This window comes from Anolis carolinensis, chromosome 1, assembly GCF_035594765.1.
Source record: "Anolis carolinensis isolate JA03-04 chromosome 1, rAnoCar3.1.pri, whole genome shotgun sequence".
Lineage (NCBI taxonomy): Eukaryota > Metazoa > Chordata > Lepidosauria > Squamata > Dactyloidae > Anolis > Anolis carolinensis.
This window is the reverse complement of record NC_085841.1, coordinates 184,122,201-184,144,865: the sequence shown is the minus strand read 5'-3', so window position 1 is coordinate 184,144,865 and position 22,665 is coordinate 184,122,201. Positions and strand designations below refer to the sequence as shown.

The following is a 22,665-nucleotide window of genomic DNA, read 5'->3' as shown; positions in this document are numbered from 1 at the left end:
TGGTGATCACTGGTGCTAAAAACTTCCTAAGCACACATATGAATAATCAAATCCATGGGTGTCAAACCTGCAAATACAGAAGACCAGCTGTACTCCAAACACTTCCCTCAAAACTGACAAAGTAGAAACAACTCTCTCACAGTGCCTAACGAATTTATCACAAGATGTTGTTGCATCATCAGCACTTTAGCTAATACCTTTGTCCCCTTCAGAAATCCTTCAGAGCTTATAAGTGTCCAGAAGGTGATGTTTTCATTTATCCCAGACTCTTAGAAGAAAAGTCTCATCCTATAACTCCTTGCCAGCATTCAAATCATCGATAACAGCTGTTAGATTTGATCCTGGACTACAGTATTTTTGATTTTAATTTGGTTTAGTGGCTCTAATCTGGCTTCAGGTCCTAACCCTGAATATTGAGGTGCCTAACATCATATCAGAAGGGGCTTCCCAGTCTCCTCTTATCCGCTGGGCTCACCCAAGCACAAGTGACTTACAAAGTACAACAGAAAACAAACACCATACATTTGCACAGGCATAAAATGCAGGACCAATATAAATGCAATTTCAATCAAGTAATTTGAACATATTGTACATATTGCCTATATCATTTGACCAATATCTTTCAGGAATTGAGACTTCATTTTATCGACAAGAGTAGCAAGCTACTTGTACGTTTAAATGACAGAAAATCTTGTTTCTTTTGCCTAATTTGCACTCTCAAGGGGGAAAAGTTGTAGTGCGCTGATAACTCCTCCCAAATACCTACTTTCACCCTGTTCCTTTTGAAGATGAAGTGTCTCCAAGTCTCCTCTTAGTTTTTCCATTTCCACTTCCAGTGTTCTTTTCATCTCACATAATTCAATTGCATGTTTGGCCAATAACTCTTCAGACATGTCTTTTAAAGTGATGTCTGCCTTCAACGCACATTCTTTTTTAAGATCCTAAAAAGAAATCAAAATAGTGTGATGTAATTTTAATTTAATTCATGTCTATTCGTTTTCTTTAAAGACAGTAGGTTCTTCCAATCAGATTGCTTTCCACAAAAACTTGCTTTTCAAGAAACTAACACCTGTATACTTATGCATTTATCTATTAGGCAACTGCAGAATCTTTCCCAATGGTGGGAAACAGGGGAAGCGGTAGCAATAGAATAAATACACACACAGTTAGAGCAACCTTTCAGAAATCGAATGACTGAATAAAATGTAAAATCAAGCTTAGTATTAACATACAGCATGGTTGAATATGACCCAGAGATCTCAGAGCTGGGATGAACCTTGGAGTAGGTGAAGTGGGAGCTGATGCTTTATTTTCTTCCTCACTTTTCCAGCACTTTGAATAATACTAGATACTGGCAAATTAATTATTCCCCTGCTTCTGATCTGGCAAATCTACCAGAGACATGCAATGAAGTGGCTGTGGGTGAGAGAAAGACAGATGTAGTCTTTTGAAACCAGTAAGGAAAAACAACTTTCCCCACTAGCCATTAACTTTTGCCATTGGAACAAGCAAAGGAAAACACTTTGCTGTTTTCCTTATTCCTTTAAAGACAGGTAAGGTAGGGAGGGGGAAAGAGGCAGGGAAGGTGAGCATAGCCCCAAGGCACCAAGGTGGAGGCAGCAGCCAGCAAGGAGGGAGTACAGCTTTCAGAATATCTTCCTTGTTAGGTTCTAACATGTCTGATACTTGTTTTGGCAGGTTAAAAACTTTCTTGTTGATCACTGTTAAGAGACACAGGATAGATGCAAGAAATAAGAGAAAGTTGTGAGCAGAGCTCAAAGTTTACCCAAATGCTTTTATTGCTTTGGTAAAGGGGAAACCAAGAAGTCAACATAAGGTTGATAAAGTTTCAGTCTGCAGATAAGAGAGGGGCTTCTGATCAGTAAAAAAAGAAAAGAAATAATTCAGAGATAGTGAGGTATCACAGGAACGAGAAATGAAGGAGCTCCAAGGCAAAAAATAAACAAACATAAACATAACTACAATACAGTCCCCTTACCAGAAGTTTCACCTATTCACCTACTAGGATCTGATATAGTATGTCATCTTCAAGAATTTTCTAGGTTTTGTAGAAGATTCAATGATATGCTTCCACCAGAAATTACAACAGAGTTGCATTGGAGGACCTAGCAAATTCCTGTCAAATCCCAGTCCCTTTGGACATGGGAGAAATCTAGAGCCAGTGCTGGGTAAGCATATGCAGAAGGATTTGGCAATGCATTTGTATTAATACCTTTGAACCTGGAGTATGCAAACAAGCATATAAAGCAGTGAGTTTATATGAAATACTTCATATTTCTGTCACAGCCCACCATCATGGGCCCAAACAAGTAAATTATGCAGCGATCCCATGAAACCTCCCAATACAATGGAGACAAAGTTATCTGATTAGCTCTTCTTCTAAATCATGCGGTGAGTAGCCTTTGAACAAGTGCACATATTGCCTTATCAGAAATCACAGAATGTTTTCATACACCATGTTTTTGCTGACATATTATTACCCTACTGTGAGAAAGGGTAAGGTAAAGTCAATGCCACAACAGTCTGACAATCTAATATATTTTTCATTAGTTTTCTTTATGAGTCTGCTAATTTAAAAAGGTGACACAATACCTCCAACATTTGGACATATTTTTCTTCCATTTTCAAAGTTATTTCCTTCCTCTCATTATCTGGAAAGTTAAACAGATTACATAAGACAATAATTAGCATGTCAGTTTCACATGCATGAAAGCAATTTTTCTACTTTCAAGCACAACATAATTTTCATATATTCCACACTCATATTTTTCAAAATATTCTAATTTTTCCAAAGATCTGTATGCTTGTTAAGTATTTCTTGTTTGTAAAGTTATTTTAATAAGGACTTCTACTAGACTATGATCTATTCACATTTCGTACAGAAGTATTACACATTTCTAAATTATGGTATTTATTATTAACAAAACAAAATATTTGAATATCATGGCAATATTTTATTCAGCTGGTCTGAAAAAAAGTAAATCATATAATAAAATAATCTAAATGATTGTTGTTTAATAAAATATTACATAATCCGCATATATTATACAATGCATCCTTATACAATAATGTTCAATATGTGGTCGACTAAGACTGAATTGACATTTTGTCTTGGGCTGGTAATGAAACATACCTATCAAGTAGTCTAACCTGTTATACCAATTATAATATTTAGCAGAGAATTGTTACCCAAGTCATGTTGATGCTTTAAAGCCATCTCTTCTTTTTCCTTATAATTCTGTTCCTTTATACGCTCCAATTCAAAATGGTATTGACCTTGCAGAACCGCTAGCTCTTGAGCATGCCTATCTTTGAGCATCTCGCGCAGTTCCATTAGGGCAGTTTCCTTCTCTTTTCTCAGATTACTCTGCATCAGCTCCAGCTGTGATGTGTGTATATTATTTGCACTTAGTCTTAGAGATTCCAGTTTAAGATTGTGTAGGATCTACAGTGAAGAAAAACAGCATAAGACTTCGAACACCTATCTTTTTATGTAATTACTAACAATTTCTTAACGTGCAATCATGTGGTCATATTATACCATCTGGGACAGCTTAGAATATTAACAGCCTAGTCCCTTGATACTGGACCTAAGCCATTGCAGGCAGAAAATATTGTAAGACTAGCTAGGCATTTGCTAGGTCTTTTAGGGCAACTCTATGGTATCTTCTAGCCGAACCATACCATAGAATCACCTAGAGAGCCAAGAAAATTCCTAGAGAAGACATATTTTGTTGAATGTGGATAGGTAAAACCTGGGGATACCAGCCCCATGGGTACAAGGTTCTTGCAGCAACCAGGGTATCACTACAGTTAATACTGTGCCTCTGTTTGTTGCATTTCTTCTTGATGTGTAATTTCCATATGTTGTTGTAACTCATCTAACTTTTGCTGTTGCTCCTTCATTAATTCAGTCTGCATCTCTTTCATTTCATCCTCATGTTGAACTATTAGTTCACCTATTTCACGATCGTGTTCTCGTTCATGAACCTATCAAGAAAGTAATAAAACTCTTTAATAATAATAACAACAACAACAACAACAACTTTATTCTTATATCCCGCCGCCATCTCCCCGAAGGGACTCGGGGCAGTTTACAGATGGCACAAGGTGCCTAAAAACATCATAAAAGTGAACACAGTATAAAATACAATTGAAATAAACACACATGCAACATATAATACATCAATTCAGACTCAATCAAGCTGTAATCCACTAACCATGGCAGTAAAATTATTGGCACCATGGTCGGGTTGTAAACATTGGAATAAAATAAGTGTCAGCTGAAGTTATGCATAGAGGTAATGGGATAAAGTGTAGGATGTTCAGTTAACTACGTAGGACAACTAGAAGCTAAATATTATCAAAGGCTTGATTGAAGAGCCATGTCTTCAAGTCCCTATGAAAGGAGGACAGTGTGGGGGCCTGTCTAATCTCCCTGGTGAGAGAGTTCCAAAGCCTGGGGGCCACCACCATACATGCAAGCACCCATTTGCCCAAAAGAACCTACTATAAAGAACAAAAAAAGAAAAGTTGTTCTAACTCCAAAGGGAAACACATATTTTATGTTTCTATAAGAAAATCCTATTTATTGAAACAAGAAAAGAAACAGCTGTAACAGAATTTTTGTGACCAGTTGAATATGTATAAGGCTACAGTTTTGTGTCTTGTCAGATACAGGCCCTCTCCGTTTCAGCAGATGAGCTCACTTGGGAGACAGTAAAGGTTTAATAAAACAAAAACAAGTCACTACAGTATATCCCAATCATTATCAGAACTGCCAAGCATCGTAAGCATTATATATTTACAGGTAGCACAATTCAAATATTTCACATGCTATTCCCCATTAGTTAAAATGCACTATATGTACTTTTTGCAGTTTTTTACTTTCATTAGCTAGGTAATCAAAACAGCTTCCAATTTCCACTCTCTCTGGTGTTCACATGGTAAGAAACTTGAGTTACACTGCTCTCACAATGAGGCCTATAATTCAGCCTAAACAAGATAGGCCAGTATTTCTAACTAATGAAATTTTGGCCGTATCAGCCTTCTACCAAGCAATGATTTTCTTTCAGGCAACTTCAAACATTGCCCATAATATCTATTACGTACAGTAGAGTTCCAGTTATCCGAGATAAAGGAGCAGGCCCAATCTTGGATAACCAAACTGCTCAGATAAATAGGGAAGCCATGTTATCCCTCCCAGCAATCTGGTTTAGAAAAGCGCCCCTCGCCCCTTGGGAAGCACCCTGCGAGCGTTGCTAGGCAGCTGGGATTGTGGGGCGCTTACTCCTCCCAGGGAGAGGCGCCCCCAGCGGCGCCTTGAATAATACAGAGTCTCGGTTAACTGGAACTCTACTGTATATGAATATTACAACATTTAACATCTAATATATTATCATCATACAGTATAACATAAAATATAACTGAATAACAAATACATACTGTAGTACAATATAATATAGACAGCAAAGTGGACATGCACAGTAACCATATGTCATACATAACACAGCCAGGCAAAGAACATGGCAGAATATGATCCTGACACTTGCTGACCTCCATAGATCCTGCTATGGACTCAAAGCACTCTGAAAATGTAGCAGTCTACACTTTACACTTACAGATCATGGGGCATAACACAGATTAGCATTCACAAGCATTTATTATTAAGACTACGACAGAAGCCTCCCACAGGATGCCCCTAGTCAACATTCTCACACAAAAAGCGATTTGCAGTTTCTCAAGTCGCTTCTGACAAGGAAAAAAAACTATTAAGACTTCTGCTTATCCTTTTTCTTCTAATTAGCACGTAACACTGGACAAAAGGAAGAAGCAAGAACCTTCTACAGAGAAAGTTTTGCCATTTCTTCTTCTCTGTGCAGGGACAGGAAAACATCAATAAACACTGCTTTTCCACAATGGATCTAGCTGCCATTAACAAAACTGGTGTAAAATAACACAACACCTTTTTGATTATTCCGATCTGTTCTTTTCTGTCTGCTTCTAGTTGTTGCTGTTGTTCTGTTCTCTCCTTAATTTGACTGCTTAATTCTTCAATCTAAAAGGAGATGCAATGTTTTAGGAGAAAATTCTACTTTTAAGTATATATATATTCATCACATGTTTTACATATCTTACCAAACAATAAAGTCCCTGAACAAAACTAAAAGTTCAGAATGGATCAGACTATAGATAGATTTCATTCCAGCATTCTGTTTGCTCTTCTCCACACTTGCATGCTGTGGACTCCACCACAGACCACTTACTACAATGCAGTTTGAGCCCTGCCACATGCACAATAGAGGACCTTCTCACAGCGAAACCAGAGGCACTCCAATTGGCCAGCTTCTGGTCAAAGGAAATTTAATATAATTCCAAGTTTTAACTTTGTTTGTGGTTTTTCCTATACATTATAACTGTATTCTCAATTCACTTCTGACATGATAAATAAATAGCATTCCGTTTTTAACATAAGGTAGCTGAATGTTTTCAGGAAATGAACATCAAGACTGCATATGTTACCTCATCTATTATAATGGAGAAGCCTCCCTGGATTTCCCATAATCAAGTAAGGTTATTATGGTAGAGGCATTGTTGAGAGTTCATACGATATCTGAAGGACAAAGATAATATTCTGCAGAGAAATCTGGGGGGGGGGGGGGGGGGGTGTCATGTCTAGGAGGTACCACACAAATATTCGTAAAAGCAAGAATTCTGAAGGTGGGAACATCAAACCTGCCAGCAGGCCAAAGTACTTCTCCCATTACAAATGATGGTATGTTAGGGAGACTTTCAAAACCCGGTCCAGAATAACTTATAGCCCGCCATATAAATTTAACACTAAATGATAATTTCTTAAGAATTTTTCTTAGAAATTCATATCTTCAAAGCTCAACTCTAAAACTGCTATAGGTTTATTAGAAAATAAGAAGTACAGTAGAGTCTCACTTATCCAACACTCGCTTATCCAACATTCTGGATTATCCAACGCATTTTTGTAGTCAATGTTTTCAATATATCATGATATTTTGGTGCTAAATTAATAAATACAGTAATTGCTACATAGCATTATCGCGTATAGAACTACTTTTTCTGCCAAATTTGTTGTCTAACATGATGTTTTGGTGCTTCATTTGTAAAATCATAACCTAATTTGATGTTTAATAGGCTTTTCCTTAATGCCTCTTTATTATCCAACATATTCGCTTATCCAACATTCTGCCGGCCCGTTTATGTCGGATAAGTGAGACTCTACTGTACCTAGCTCAGTTATGTAATACAAGTACAAAATATGCATTACGGTATATCAAATGAACCAATGAGGAAGTTCAGCTTTCATGTTCAGTCTGCTGTCATAATCAGAATTGGCTGTTTTGACAGAAAAAATACCTACTGTCTTCTGGTGCTGCAATTTCAGATTTGTAAGCTCAGACTGATATTGTGAATGTATGTTATTAATTTCTTCCTTGTGAAGTCTTCCCATCTCTGACTGTATTTCTTCTATTTTCTGTACTGATTTTTGCTGGGTCTCCTTTAGGCAAGTTTCAACTTCCAATTGTGTATTGTTTAAATGGACCATTTCTTCCCTCAGCTCATTTTCCTTTACAATATATTCCTTTTCTTTTAGGATTAATTCGGTGGTAAGCTTCTCTATTTCTGAATTATTATCTTGCAGTTTCACTTCAAACTCCAATCTTTCCAACTCGTGTGATTCTTGAATGATTTCAATTTTCACACTTAGTTCATCAACTGTTTGTTCAAGAATCATTATTTTGTTATGATTTTCTTCCAAAGCTTTTTCCGATAATGTTAAACTCTGATCAAGTGTTCTCACTTTTTCTTCTAATGCTGATTTTTCTTTACACAAATATGATAAGCATTGTTCTTTGTTACTTATTTCTATTATGAAGTCTTCCTGTTCTTTTAGTAATAATTCTTCCAACACAGCTTTTTTACCAAGTAGTTCAGAAAGCATCTTGTTCCTGGCCTCCTGGCTATTAATGTGAGATTCCATTTGATCCCTTTGATTCTGCAAAATAGCCAGCTGCTGTCCAAACAGAGATTGAACTTCACTGGTGACAGAGTCAGATGCCATTTTTTGCTCCTGAACATCTTTTACCAATTGCTCTTGCATTTTCAACTGCATCATTAAAGTTTCTTTTTCTTGCTGGAGGTCCTTGATCATTCCTTCCCAGATAAGAGATATTGAATCATTCATTGTATTCTTGTATTCTTCAACATAAGCTGCTGGATCACTATTCTTTCCATGCTTACTTTTAGGTTCCAACTCTTCCATTCTTTGGCTGACACACTCTTCATAAATAACAGAAGCTTCTTGATCATTTACACAAACAATTTCAGCTGTCATGTTCTCTTGGATTCCTTGATATTCTTCATCAAGTACATTAATTTGATTCACTACATCAGTTTCTCTCTTCAAGATGGAAACCTGACTAGTGCCTGCATCTTTATATTCTTCCCTTTCTTTCTGTGATAAACAATGATCTGCCAAAAATGCTCTGGATTTTGTACTGAGGTCTGTTTCATTGAAAGTCTCTAGTAACACATTGAAAGATGTTTGCTCACCAAAGCACATTTCATCACTGTCAGTGTCTAAAATGTCCTTAAAGTGAGAGACATTCGATGAAGCATTTCTACGGTCCAAATGTACAGAACTGTTAAATATGGCTGTTTGTGCTTTCCTTGCAAAATTGCTGGCTAACTTATTTGTATCTTCAACAGCCCTTAATTCTGATTGTACCACATTATCTTTCAAGTAATTATCAGTTTTAAAGCTTTTAGAGTCATTTTGCACAATGAGTTCCTTTAGATTTTTCTGGACATCATCTGACATATTTACCAATGTGCTCACTCTGAAAGTATGTGAAAACTCTACATTCGGATCAACTAATTCGTCTTTACACTGGCACAGCCCATTCAGCATCTCTTCAAGTTTTATCTTCTGTCTCTCTGACACTTGCTGTAACAATGCCTCTTCTTCTTCTAAATCCTTCAGTTTTGTGTTATAGGCATATATTGCGTTATCATATTGACAACTTGAAACTTTGTTTTTTTCAGCCTCAAGCAGCAATTTTTCACTTAATTCCTGAACAAAGGAGTTAAGTTTTTCAATTTCATGTAAGCATTCTTTTTCATTTTTAGATTCTTTTGCCTTTCCATCATACTCTTCAGCATTAGTAAGTTGCAGAATAATTTCTTCTAGCAGAGGTCTATACTTTAATTCAATTTTGTAGGATTCCCTAAAGAAGTCCTCTGTGCAGTTTTCAAGCTCCTTGCACCAGGGTACCTGCAGTTTATCACTTAAATTAGTAATTACAGAATGTACATTCTCAACATCTACCTCAGAATCAGTAGTAGTTAGATGTTTTTTAACCTGCTCAAGATCATTTTTATATTTTGTATTCACTTCTTTTAAATAAGTCTCCTTCAGTTTGAAAATCTCTTGTCTACGACACTCTTCCAGTTCATCTTTCAAATGCTGTAGTCTATGATTATTTCTGTCACTCTTTTTCAGTTCTTCTCGATATTCTTGCTTCTCAATTTGCACAGGATTTATTTTTGTAAGCTCCACCGTCTCTTCTTCCTGAAATAAAATTATTTGCAAAGAAACAATTAAGTCCAGTACTACAGAACATATATTTCACCTATATACGATGAAGATTTTCATATAGCTCAGCATTCAAAAAGCATCCACAAAACCCTGAGTTATATGGAGGAAAAGATAGCAGTACTGCTTTCCATCTGAATGCCAACATAGATTGCAGTTTTGTCCTTGCCATTCTTTCCTTTGTTAATGTAATAATGCTAAACTTAGTCTCATTCCTTATGATCCATATTTAAAGATATACGATTTCTGAAAATGTTAAGGCTAGAAGAGAGAAAAAACAGGACTTTTTCAATTTTTTTTTATTTAAGGGTATTGATAATTTGAGGATTTTTTTAAAAATGCAGTACTATTATAGTATTACTTTATAGACCTAAAGTTACGTTACTACTTTTAAAAACATAAAATACATTATATATAAAACTTTGTTCTTAAAATTATATTGCTTATATAAATTAAGCTGAAAATTATTGTTTATATAATTTTTTATCATGGCAGAAGCAAATTGAGACAAATCGCTTCTGGTGCAAGAGAATCGGCCATCTATAAAGACATTGCCCAGAGGATACCAGGATGTGTTACCATCCTGCTGGGAAGCTTCTCTCACATCCCTGCATGGGAAGCTAGAGCTGACAAATGGGGGCTCGCCTCATCTCATGGATTCGAACCTTCAACCTTCAGGTCACTTACTTAGGCGATCCCTCGTAGGCCGAGGATGATGGTCCTCCAGTTATAGGGTCTTGGGGGTGTGTCCGTAGATGGTTGAAGAGACCTATTCTTGATCTGCATGTTCTCCTGCAGTGAGGACATCGGTTTCCAGGTGGAAGGCGGTCTCAGTCAGGGTTGGCTTGACGGGCCTTCCTCTTGGCACGTTTCTCCCTTAAGCCTTCCATTCGTGCCTCTTCGAACTCCACAGCACTGCTGGTCACAGCTGACCTCCAGCTAGAGCGCTCAAGGGCCAGGGCTTCCCAGTTCTGTGTCTATGCCACAGTTTTTAAGGTTGGCTTTAAGCCCATCTTTAAATCTCTTTTCCTGCCCACCAACATTACGTTTCCCGTTCTTGACTTCGGAGTAGAGCAACTACTTTGGGAGATTGTGATCGGGCATTCGGACAGTGTGGCCAGTCCAGCGGAGTTGATGGTGTAGGAGCATCGCTTCAATTCTGGTGGTCTTTGCTTCTTCCAGCACACTGACATTTGTCCACCTGTCTTCCCAAGAGATTTGCAGGATTTTTTTGATGCAACGCTGATGGAAACGCTCCAGGGGTTTGGTGTGATGTCTGTAGACCGTTTACGTTTCGCAGGCGTAGAGCAGGGTTGGGAGGACAATGGCTTTATAAACAAGCACCTTGGTATCTCTACGGATGTCCCGATCGTCAAACACTCTCTGCTTCATTCTGAAAAATGCTGCGCTCGCAAAGCTCAGGCAGTGTTGTATTTCAGTGTTAATGTTGACTTTTGTGGAAAGGTGGCTGCCAAGGTAACGGAAATGGTCAATGTTTTCTAATGTTACACCATTAAGCTGTATTCCTGGCATTGCAGAGGGATTAGCTGGTGCCTGTTGGAAGAGCACTTTGGTTTTCTCGATGTTCAGTGAGAGGCCGAGCTTCTCGTATGCTTCTGCGAAGGTGTTTAGAGTGGCTTGTAGGTCTTCTTCTGAGTGCGCACGGACTACGTTGTCATCGGCATATTGGAGTTCTATAACAGATGTTGTGACCTTCGTTTTGGCTCTCAGTCTGCTGAGGTTAAATAGCTTGCCATCTGTCCGATAGATGATTTCCACACCGGCGGGAAGTTTCCCATCAACAAGGTGAAGTATCATAGCGATGAAGATGGAAAATAAGGTAGGGGCAATAACACATCCCTGCTCGACTCCTGATTCCACTTTAAATGGTCACTTTTGGAGCCGTTGCTATCCAAGACCATCATGTCATCATGGAGGAGCCACAGAATGTTCACAAATTTGTCAGGGCACCCGATTTTTTGGAGGATGGTCCAGAGAGCGCTGCGATTCACTGTGTCAAATGCCTTTGCAAGGTCAATGAATGCCATGTACAGAGGTTGGTTTTGTTCCCTGCATTTTTCTTGGAGCTGTCGAGCAGTGACAGTAAAAATTTTCCTTGATGTCTTCGTCAGCATCTAGTGTTGGTGCACAGGCACATATGATGGTTGCCTGTTGGTTTTTGGCAAGGTTAAGAGGGTTGAGAGTCGTTCATTGATGCCAATGGGTGCTTCAGTCAGGTGCTTCACCAGGTTCTGATAGCAAAGCCAACTCCGTGTCCCTTCCAGAAGAAGGTGTAGCCTCCTTTTTCTTCCTTCAGCTGCCCCTCTCCAGCTCTCCGGGTCTCCTGAAGGGCTGCTATGTCGAAGTTGAACTGTTGACCTGAAGGTTACATGGCAACCTTCAGGTCAACAGTTCAGCCGACACAAGGGTTTGACCCAGTGTGCCACCGCAGGTCCGTTTACGTAATAAATGTATGGTACTGTTCCATTATCTAGGCGAAGGCCACTAGGGAGTGCTTGAGAGAGAATAGTTTCATTTTAGGGGGGAGTTAAAGGAGGAAAACAATTTCCCCCACTTTCACTGGTTATTCCCCCCCTTCTCATATAATAAATATAATTGTTTTGACAATAGTGACATGGGTGGAGGGGAATAACAGGAAAACAGGGGGAAATAGTTTAACACTTTCAACCCCCCACCCCATAAAATGGACTATCCTCTATTGCCCTCTTGTGGCCTCTTCCCAGATAATGGAACAGTACCAAATTTACTAACTTAATTCATTTTTAATTGCTACACGTTGCTGAACTGTTAAACATGACATCTCTTAATTTGTATCAGTATGAGAAACTGAAAACAGAAGATTCCTGTTTCATTACATTCTGAGTTTTGTTTTGTCCGTAATGTCAAGAAAGACACAGAAAGCACTCATTTTCAAATAAAAGATGAGAAAAAAGGTGGGAGAAATTAACTAAGTACTAATTTAGCTACAAAAATTGTCTAAGAAGTCCCTTTTCTTGAGCTATTGCTATCAGTATTTCCTTATTCTTCAGATTCATAATACAGTACCACATTTTTTCAATTGTAAGATGCCACTGATTGATTGTAAAATGCACCCTAATTTCAGTACTACAACATCCAACAAAAATACAGTACATAAGATATACCTTAAATGCTAAGATATACCCCGTTTTTTAAGATTTTTATATAGGAAAAAGTGTGTCTTAGAACTGAAGAAATACAGTCGTTATCAAAAAATGGAGTCAGGTGCTATGCAACGCAAAAGCCTTGACACTACAGCCGGCAGTGGCGGGAAAGGTGCATCCAAGCAAGGGAAGAGGGAAAGGCACATGTCTTTCCCTCCTTCTCCTTTGCGCCACATGTGCTTTCCTCGGCGGATGAGGAGGGAGCTGCTGCCACGGGGGCTGGATTAATGGCTTCGATGGGCCGTAGTTTGGGGCCCCGTTATATAGTGTAAAACTGACCCAGGTTTTGAGGGAGTCGATTTTTCTGTCAAAAATTAACTGACTTACACAAGTGTATATGATACATGATACTCTAGAACTATTCATATTTTTATGAAAAGGAATACCATTAGGCTGCATCAACAAGCACAAACAGATTTTAGTCATCTTCTAAAGTTAGCTCTTTGGGCCATGTCAGACCACACAAATCTGATGAAGTAAACATTAAGCTGTTGTAGATTGTGGCATAATAACATTATAATAATCAATAGTAATAATTCTAATAGACTTAGAATTAGGCCCCACTATCAATGGACAGACTTCTTCCAGGAAAAGTTCATGTCTATGAACCAGGCAGAGCATTAAGATCTGCTGGGGTGGTCCTGCTCTTGATCCCACCCCCCAGCAGGCGCAATTGGTGGTGACAAGAGACAGGGCCTTCTCAGTGGTGGCCCCTCCTCTATGAACTTCGCTTCCCAATGACATTAAACTGGCCCCCTATCTCCTCATGTTCAGGAAAAAGCTGAAGACCTGGCTATGCCATCAGTCATTTGGGGAATAGTGCTATATGGAATGCAGCACTAACGACGACTATGGGTCTAGGCACTATGTTTTTATCTGTTTTTAATTGTTTTAATTATATGTATATGCTTTTATCTGCTATTATTTTATTATGTCTATTTGTTTATTTATATTGTAATGTAAGGGTCCCCCTGGACAAAGAGCGGTATATAAATTAAATAAATAAATAAATAAATAATGTGGCATTGAACCATGCCATTTTTGTAAGCCACTCCCAGTCCCCTTCAGTGTCAAAAGAGCAGGGTAGAAATCGAGTAAATAAAAAAATGTCTTCTTACCACAGGATTTATTTTCCTCCTGCAGAAGCCCCCCTAGTTATGGCCCAGGGAAAGCAGAGGCTGTGGGAGAAATCATCATTATTAGCTGCCAGGGGGTGCCCAGGAGGTCCCAGTAAATGGCTTTGCCATTTTTCATCTGGCTACAATATTAACTACATGCTTCTCCAATGTCCTCTGCTCTCTACTGGTCACTAATGGCTGTGGAAGGGCAGGGGAGGAAGTGTAATGGTGTGTGGCTTGGTCACTGTATGAAAGAGCAAGTGAATTCATGCCTCCACAATAACAAATAGTCACAAATTTCTGTGTGTGTGTGTGTGTGTGTGTATGTGTGTGTGTGTGTGTGTGTGTGTGTATATATATATATATATATATATATATATATATATATATATATATATATATAATTATAGTATTAAAATTAGATCACCACAAGTTAAAGATCTGAATGAGTAAAAGTTTCTGCAGTTTGCTTCTAGGCTACACAGGATAAAAGAAACACACATACAGTAGTTGTGAACTTTTGGCCCTCCAACTGTTTTGAACACCAAGAAAACTCAGCCAGTATGACCAATAGTCAAGAATTCTGGAAACTGGCAGCCCAAGAGCCAAGCGCTACACTATGGCCAGCATTTTCAAACATTACAGCCAGTATTATTTTGAATTGTTGATACAGATTGTCCATTTCCTATCCGGAATTCCAAAATATTCCAAAGTCTGTCCACATATGTGGATGAGATAGCAACACCTCTGCTTTCTGGTGTATACAAGTTTTATTTCATGCACAAAATTATTTAAATATTGCATACTAGCTGTGCCCGGCCACGCGTTGCTGTGGCGAAGTATGGTGGTATGGGAAATAAAGTATTGAGGAATTGGTGGTAGTTAAGGTCAAGGGTAAAGGTTTTCCCCAGACATTAAGTCCAGTCGTGTCTGACTCTGGAGGTTGGTGCTCATCTCCATTTTTAAGCCGAAGAGCCGGCGTTGTCCGTAGACTCCTCCAAGGTCATGTGGGATGACTACATGGAGCGGTGTTACCTTCCCGCCGGAGCAGTACCTATTGTTGCACTCACATTTGCATGTTTTCGAACTTCTGGGTTGGCAGAAGCTGGGGCTAACAGTGGGGGCTCTCTCCGCTCCCCCAATTCAAACCTGTGGCCTTTCGGTCCAGAAGTTCAGCAGCTCAGCGCTTTAACACGCTGCGTCATCAGGGGATATTATTTCCTAAAGGTTGTGAATATACAATATTTCTGATTGGTTTTTGTTTGTTTGTTGGAGGCAAGTATGAATGCTGCAATTAGGAAAAATGATTAGGATGTAATGGCCTTGCAGCTTTAAAGCCTGGCTGTTTCCTCCCTGAGTGAATTTTTTGTTGGGAGGTGTTAGCTGGCCCTGATTGTTTCCTGACTGGAATTACCTTGTTTTCAGAGTGGTGCTGTTTGCGATATTTTATGTGCTTCTACTGTCTGTGGCCCTGAGAAAACAGGATTTGCCAGACTTTGATGATGGGAATACTTTGTTGGGAGGTGTTAGCTGGCCCCGATTGTTTCCTGTGTGGAATTCCCCTGTTTATTTACTGTCCTGGTTTTAGAGATTATATTGTTCTGCATTATTCTATCCCAGTAATTATTTCATATTAAAGAAGAATCTCACTTATCCAACATTCGCTTATACAATGTTCTGGATTATCCAACGCAGTCTGCCTTTTCATAATCAATGTTTTTGTAGTCAGTGTTTTAAATTCATTGTGATATTTTAGTGGTAAATTTGTAAATACAGGACAGTAGAGTCTCACTTATCCAACATAAACGGGCCGGCAGAACGTTGGATAAGCGAATATGTTGGATAATGAGGAATTAAGGATAACCCTATTAAACATCAAATTAAGTTATGATTTTACAAATTAAGCACCAAAACATCATGTTAGACAACAAATTTGTCAGAAAAAGTAGTTCAGTACACAGTAATGCTATATAGTAATTACTGTATTTATGAATTTAGCACCAAAATATCACGATATATTGAAAGCATTGACTACAAAAATGTGTTGGATAATCCAGAACGTTGGATAAGCGAGTGTTGGATAAGTGAGACTCTACTGTAAATACTACATAGCATTACTGCGCATGGAACTACTTTTTCTGTCAAATTTGTTGTATAACATGATGTTTTGGTGCTTAATTTGTATAACGATTACCTAATTTGATGTTTAATTGGCTTTTCCTGAATCCCTTCTTATTATCCAACATATTCACTTATCCTGCCGGCCTGTTTACGTTGGATAAGTGAGACTCTACTGTATATTGATAATCTTAAATTATCTGCTTAGAACTGGATTATATGAGGCCCCTTCTTCACAGCTGTATAAAATGCACACTGAAGTGGATTATATGGCAGTGTGGAGTCAAGATAATCCAGTGCAAAGCAGATAATATAAGATTATAAATGGGTTATATAGCTGTGTGGAAGGGCCTTGAGTTTACACTGCCATATAATCCAGTGCAAATTAGATAATCTGTGGAAGAAGTCTAAGTGAGGCCTAACTCTGCCTGTCCCCTAACTGAAACCTGGCTGTCCCTTGGTTGCTAGGCAACCAAGTGGGCAGAGATTAGCCCTCTAAACTGGCAGCAATTGGATAAAAAAAATTATTGCTCTCCCTCTAATTAGGACTTTATTTTTCTTTTCTTTTTGTTGTATCAACCTTGAGGCATGGATGATGGGTTGTGTTGTCAAATTTTGAGGTTGGGGGGCCTGTACTTTTGTTGTTTTGTGAATTGCCGTGATGCCATCACTCTTTTATATATATAGATAAAATTAGCTTTAAGCTATGTGTGTAAAGTGTATATGAAGCATAAATAAATTTCATGTTTAAACTTGAGTCTCATCTCCAAGATATCTAATTATGATATGCAAAGCAAGCTATTTCCAAATCCACGCTTCTGATCCCAAGCATTTTGAACAAAGGATACTCACCCAGTAATACACAGTATATCAATCCTCTGTAGTAATCCTTTACAGAAAAAGCCTTAAACAAAACCCAAAAAAATTCTTTGTTTTTACGTAATGTGTGAGCTAATGCAAACTAAATTAATTGTTGTGATGTGTCTTCAAGTCATTTAAGATTTAGTGAAATTCTAAGGTGAAACTATCACAAGTTCTTCTCAGCAATATTTATTAGGAGTGTTTTACCATTGCTTTCTCCAGAGGCTGTGTGGTCTTTCATGACCAAATGGATATCTGAATCCTGGCCCTAGTCCAACACTTGTCTTAAACCACGACACTATCCTGAGTCCTAAATAAATATGCAGCAGATAGTAAAGAACCATCATCTAGTAAAGGTAAAGGTTTCTCCTGACGTTAAGTCCAGTCATGTCCGACTCTGGGGGTTGGTGCTCATCTCCATTTCTAAGCCAAAGAGCCGGCGTTGTCCGTAGACACCTCCAAGGTCATGCATGGAGCGCCATTGCCTTCCCGCTGGAGCAGTACCTATTGATCTATTCACATTGGCATGTTTTCGAACTGCTAGGTTGGCAGAAGCTGGAGAAACTGCGGGCGCTCACTCCGCTCCCGGGATTTGAACCTGGGATCTTTCGGTCTGCAAGTTCAGCAGCTCAGCGCTTTAACACACTGAGCCACCGGAAGCTCCATAACCATCATCTAATGATATTGAAAAGAAGAAGCCACATATATCATTCCTGGTGGTAGTACACAATTGAAATATTTATCTGAAGAGCTTCTGAAGCCACAACAATATTGGACAAGATGCACCACTAGACGTACTTGCTCAGAGCAGTCAGCTTCTTATGAGGGTCTGGTACACATGTTAGTATGACGGGTTTGGGACATCTTGCTAAAACACATCAAAGGTAAACTATCACAAGTTGCTGAGAAATGAAAGCTATAAGCAAGAGAGCCCTGTATTGTCAGACCTGCATAACTATGGATTTTACAGGATTTTTTTTTAAAAGATGGATCCGATTTGAAATCACTATATCTCTGCAACCACTAACAGCCCACAATTGAAACCTTTACTCCTTGAAAAGATGAGGCATAGAGTTTTGAAGATTTACCATTAGATGCCTCTCCAAATACACAAATAGCCCTTAGCCTCAATCATTCACAAGAAGAGACCCTTGAACGTAAGGCCTAGAGAGAAATTCTCCATTTGTGGAGGGGTGTGTTTTTTTTGAAGATTTGTGACTCTAAATGGTTAGTAAAACCTGACAGAGTTTATTAAACCATTTGTAATTTTTGTGTACTTGTAATACACAGCCATCTTTAAATATACTGCTTTGAAACTGGGTCCATAACAGCCTGTATATCCATGGACTCAACCAAGCAATAGTTTTGAAATGAAGTTTTGAAAGTAATCTGGCTGAAATCCAAGACAATCCTTAATGTTGCTATTTTACATAAAGAACACTTATGTGTATAACAGTTTCAGATCTTTTGGTATCTGTGGGAAGCCCTAAAACCAAACCACAGAACATACCAAGAGGCCCCTGGCTAGAGCAACATTATTATAAGCACTCCCATACCATGGCAATAGACATGGCTCTCCTCCTTGATACATCCTCTGAAAAGTCAGGCAAAGTGGATAGAGCTTGGAAGGGGTAATTGAGGGCTGGCTAACAGTCATCTGGTGCCTTAACACACTAGAGCTGACGGAGTAGGTCAAGTGTATTTATCCCATCTGAAATCCTGTGGCTGCCTCCTGCAGGACTCTGGCACTTGTAGTTTAGTGAGACTCAGGACTTCTATGGCTGACCATTTCAAGAGCTCCTCCCCTAAACTACAAGCCCCAGAATCCTTCAGGACGTAGTAACAGGATTTCAGATGGGATGCAGACCCTTTGCCCACTCTTTCAGCTCTAGTCTGATACTGGAACTGGCATGTTTAATAACTAAGAACTACAAGGAGACAGATTCCACTTGAACACTATTGAACAGAATTTCCTGATGGTACAGGCTGCCCAACACTGCAATATGACAAAAATGGGAAATAAAAAAATAGTTCAAATATTTAGCTGACTATATGCTCTAGGATTATATCATTGAAAGGAAAATAAATAAATAAACAAACGGATATCCTATGGGGAACTGGGTCTCGATTTGGAAAGAACTGATAGCCAAAGTGAAGGGAAAAAGAAAACACAAGGAACTAAATCAGACCATACTCATGATCCAACAAGTAAATAAAAGCTGAAATTGAATCACAAATGTTACCAGAGGAGGGGGGGGGGGGGAGGAGAGGCCAGGAAATAAGGAGAATGGAATAAGTAGGAAACTAAGGCCCCTTCCACACAGCTGTATAAAATCCACATTGAACTGGATTAAATGGCAGTGTGGACTCAGATAATCAAGTTCAAAGCAGATATCGTGGATTATCTGCCTTGCTATTCTGGGTTATATGGCTGCGCCCCTATATCCCAGGATTTGATCCCAGATTATTTGCTTATCCTAGATGATCTGGCAGTGGAGCCTCATATAATCCGGTTCAAAGCAGATAACCTAGGATCAGATCCTGTGATATAGCAGCAGTGTGGAAGGGGCCTAAGGGCCTTTCCACACAACCACATAATCCAGATTATCAAAGATAATCCACATTATCATCTTTGAACTGGATTATCTGAGTCTATACTGTCCTATAATCCAGGCCCCTTCCACACAGCTGTATAAAATCCCACATTATCTGCTTTGGACTGGGTCATATGGCAGTGTGGACTCAGAAACTCCAGTACAGTACAAAACAGATACAATAGAGTCTCACTTATCCAACATAAACGGGCCGGCAGAATGTTGGATAAGCGAATATGTTGGATAATAAGGAGGGATTAAGGAAAAGCGAATTAAACATCAAATTGGGTTATGATTTTACAAATTAAGCACCCAAACATCATGTTATACAACGAATTTGACAGAAAAAATAGCAGTAATGCTATGTAGTAATTACTGTATTTACGAATTTAGCACCAAAATATCATGATGTATTGAAAACATTGACTACAAAAATGCGTTGGATAATCCAGAACGTTGGATAAGCGAGACTCTACTGTATTATGGATTATCATCCTTGATATTCTGGAGGCCCTTCCACACAGCCATAAAACCCAGAATATCAAGGCAGGAAATCCCACAATACTTGCTTTGAACTGGGTTATGAGTCCACACTGCCCTATATTCCAGTTCAAAGCAAATATTGTGAGATTTTATTCAGCTGTGTAGAAGGGGCCTCAGAATGTGATAGTCTCCTTCTCTGGAGGTTTTGAAGCAGAGGCTGGGGACCTTTCCACACAACTTTATCAAATCTCACATTATGTGCTTTGAATTGGGTTATACGGCAGTGTGGATTCAAATATTCCTGTTCAAAGCAGACCTTGTGGATTATCTGCATTGATATTCTGGGATATATGGCTGTGTGGAAGGGCCCTGGGTGGCCATCTGTCAGGGGTCCTTTGATTGTGTTTGTGCCTGGTAGAAGAGGGTTGGCCTAAGGGCCCTTCACCACAGCCCTATATCCCAGAATATCAAGGCAGAAATCCCACAATATCTGCTTTGAACTGGGTTATCTGAGTCCACACTGCCATATATTCCAGTCCAAGGCTGATAATGTGGCGTTTTCTGCCTTGATATTCTGGGATATAGGGCTGTGTGGAAGGGCCCTAGATGGACCTCGGGGATCTCTTCAACTTGAACTCTAATCTAATCTAATCCGCTGGTGCCCTGAGTTCACTGGAGGAAGAGACAGCGTGCTTTCACATTGTGCCATTATACTGCTATAGTTCTACTGTAGCTACCATGGCAACAGCCAATGGAATCCTGGGGTTTGCAGTTTCAGACTTTCCTCTGGTGCCTCTGGCCCATTTATCGCTCTTAGGACTCCACAGAATGCCAACTCGTCAGTCAAATGGGAGCATAGTGCTGTATGAGGGGCCCCGCTTCCTTCCCCGCAGCCCTCCCGCGACCACCACCAGACCCAGGAGGAAAGGGCGCACCTCCGGAGGACTGCTGCCTTCGCCTTCCTCCTCTTCTTCCTCGCTCGGCCTCCCTCCTTGCTCCATGCCGGGAGACGGAAGCCGCCTCTGGCTCTCAGGTCCCAACCGTTGCACAGCCACCTGAGGCCAAAACTTTCAGCCAATGGCGTTCCTCGAGTCTCCGCCTCCGTCTCAACTTCCCGCCCAATCGGAAAGCGAGCCCAAACCTACGCTTTCCTCATTCCCCCCCCCCCCTCGCTTTTGCGCCAGCTGTTACCGAATTGGCATTTCGACGGACCAATAAGATCAGGCACAGGTCTGCACGGCCCACCCCTCACCCGCGGAGGTATACATCTCCCCTCTTTCTTGCAACTTGACAGAATGGGACAAAAGGAGGGCCCTTCCATACTGTCTTATAACCCAGAATATCAAGGCAGAGAATCCCACAATATCTGCTTTGAACTGGTGCTCCTTCCACACAGCTGAATAAACTCCCACATAATCTTCTTTGAACTGGGATATATGTCAGTGTGGACTCAGATAACCCAGTTCAAAGCAAATATTGTGATTCTCTGCTTTGATATTCTGGTTTACAGGGCTGTGTTACCCCAGTCCAAACTGCCATGTATCCCAGTTCAAAGCAAGAGAATGTGGGATTTTATTCAGCTGTGTGGAAGGGGCCTGAGTAGCTGTCTGCTGCATTGACTGTGGGTGCGTCTACAGTGTACAAGTCATGTAGTTCGACACTACTTCATTCTAGAGGCACCTCTCACTTTTTGCCACTGGGGAAAAAATGGCATTTGCTCTGAATGGCTGGGTCCTGGCTCTAGCAATCTCTGGTTTCTATGAAAAGAGAAAGAGGCGCTTCTGACACCCCAGTCACGCTTCTAAACAACTGCTGGGGACCGAGAATGGAAAATAAACAAGTACAAAGGAAAGAGTCGGTTTGCGCATGCGCAATTCTTTTTCCTTCCCGCCGTACACAGCACTGCCATTGGGTTCCTCGGCGACAGCTGCTGCGGGAGGCTGAATTTCAAACGGCTTTTCCCCGCCCCCTTTGAGAGGGTTCGACCAATCAGGGAGGCAGGGGCGGATCCTAATGCTGGCTGGATGGTGACGGTTGGCAGTCGCGCGCTTCTGCCCGCCAAGTGAAGAAGGAGGCGGGGCGAGGAAGGGAAGGCGGTCTTTTCAAAGGAGAGATGGATTGGGTGAACCTTTTCAGGCAGCCCTGTGGCGATTGCTCCACACATTACAATAATTGCTAACGTCTATTCCTTTTTAAACGTTAATTTGTGGTCAAAAGTACAGAAATAGAAAACTAACACACATATACTGAGGAAAAGAGAGAAAGCAAAGACAATATGCCCGCATAAAAACGCAACCTACAAACTATATACAGGCCAACTAAGAAAATCCAGCAAATGCTACAATTCAGCAAAAGACGATGGATTCTCTCACCTCTGCAGAGTCTACCATATACCGTGCAATTGTGGACAAGTCTACATAGGGACCACCAAATGCAGCAGTATTGCCCAAACACGAATCAAGGAACATGAAAGGCACTGCAGACTAACTCCACCAGAGAAGTTTGTTTATCATGTCTCCTCTCAGCCTTCTCTTCTGCAGGCTAAATATGCCCAGCTCCTTAAGCCGCTCCTCATAGGGTCTGCAGAACAAGCCCTATGATCAGCGGCTTAAGGAGCTGGTCATGTTTAGCCTGCAGGA

At 40.0% G+C, this 22,665-nt stretch overlaps 1 protein-coding gene across 4 annotated transcripts in view; it reads right to left on the bottom strand.

The window, feature by feature from the left end:
* pcnt (pericentrin) overlaps positions 1-21,103 on the bottom strand; it is a 101,420-nt gene extending 80,317 nt beyond the window's left edge. Inside the window, exons 1-7 of one of the 4 annotated variants that reach the window (XM_062961709.1) lie at positions 20,962-21,103; positions 7,415-9,625; positions 5,987-6,079; positions 3,847-4,011; positions 3,211-3,466; positions 2,614-2,672; positions 767-941 (exon numbers count right to left, since the gene is read on the bottom strand). In XM_062961709.1, the coding sequence (XP_062817779.1) occupies positions 767-941; positions 2,614-2,672; positions 3,211-3,466; positions 3,847-4,011; positions 5,987-6,079; positions 7,415-9,625; positions 20,962-21,027 (3,025 nt within the window). In that variant the 5' untranslated portion in view covers positions 21,028-21,103. The remainder of the gene's footprint in view (positions 1-766; positions 942-2,613; positions 2,673-3,210; positions 3,467-3,846; positions 4,012-5,986; positions 6,080-7,414; positions 9,626-20,961) is intronic. The other 3 variants (XM_062961713.1, XM_062961720.1, XM_062961722.1) reach the window with 3 other exon arrangements.
* Between the last annotated feature and the right edge of the window lie 1,562 nt (positions 21,104-22,665).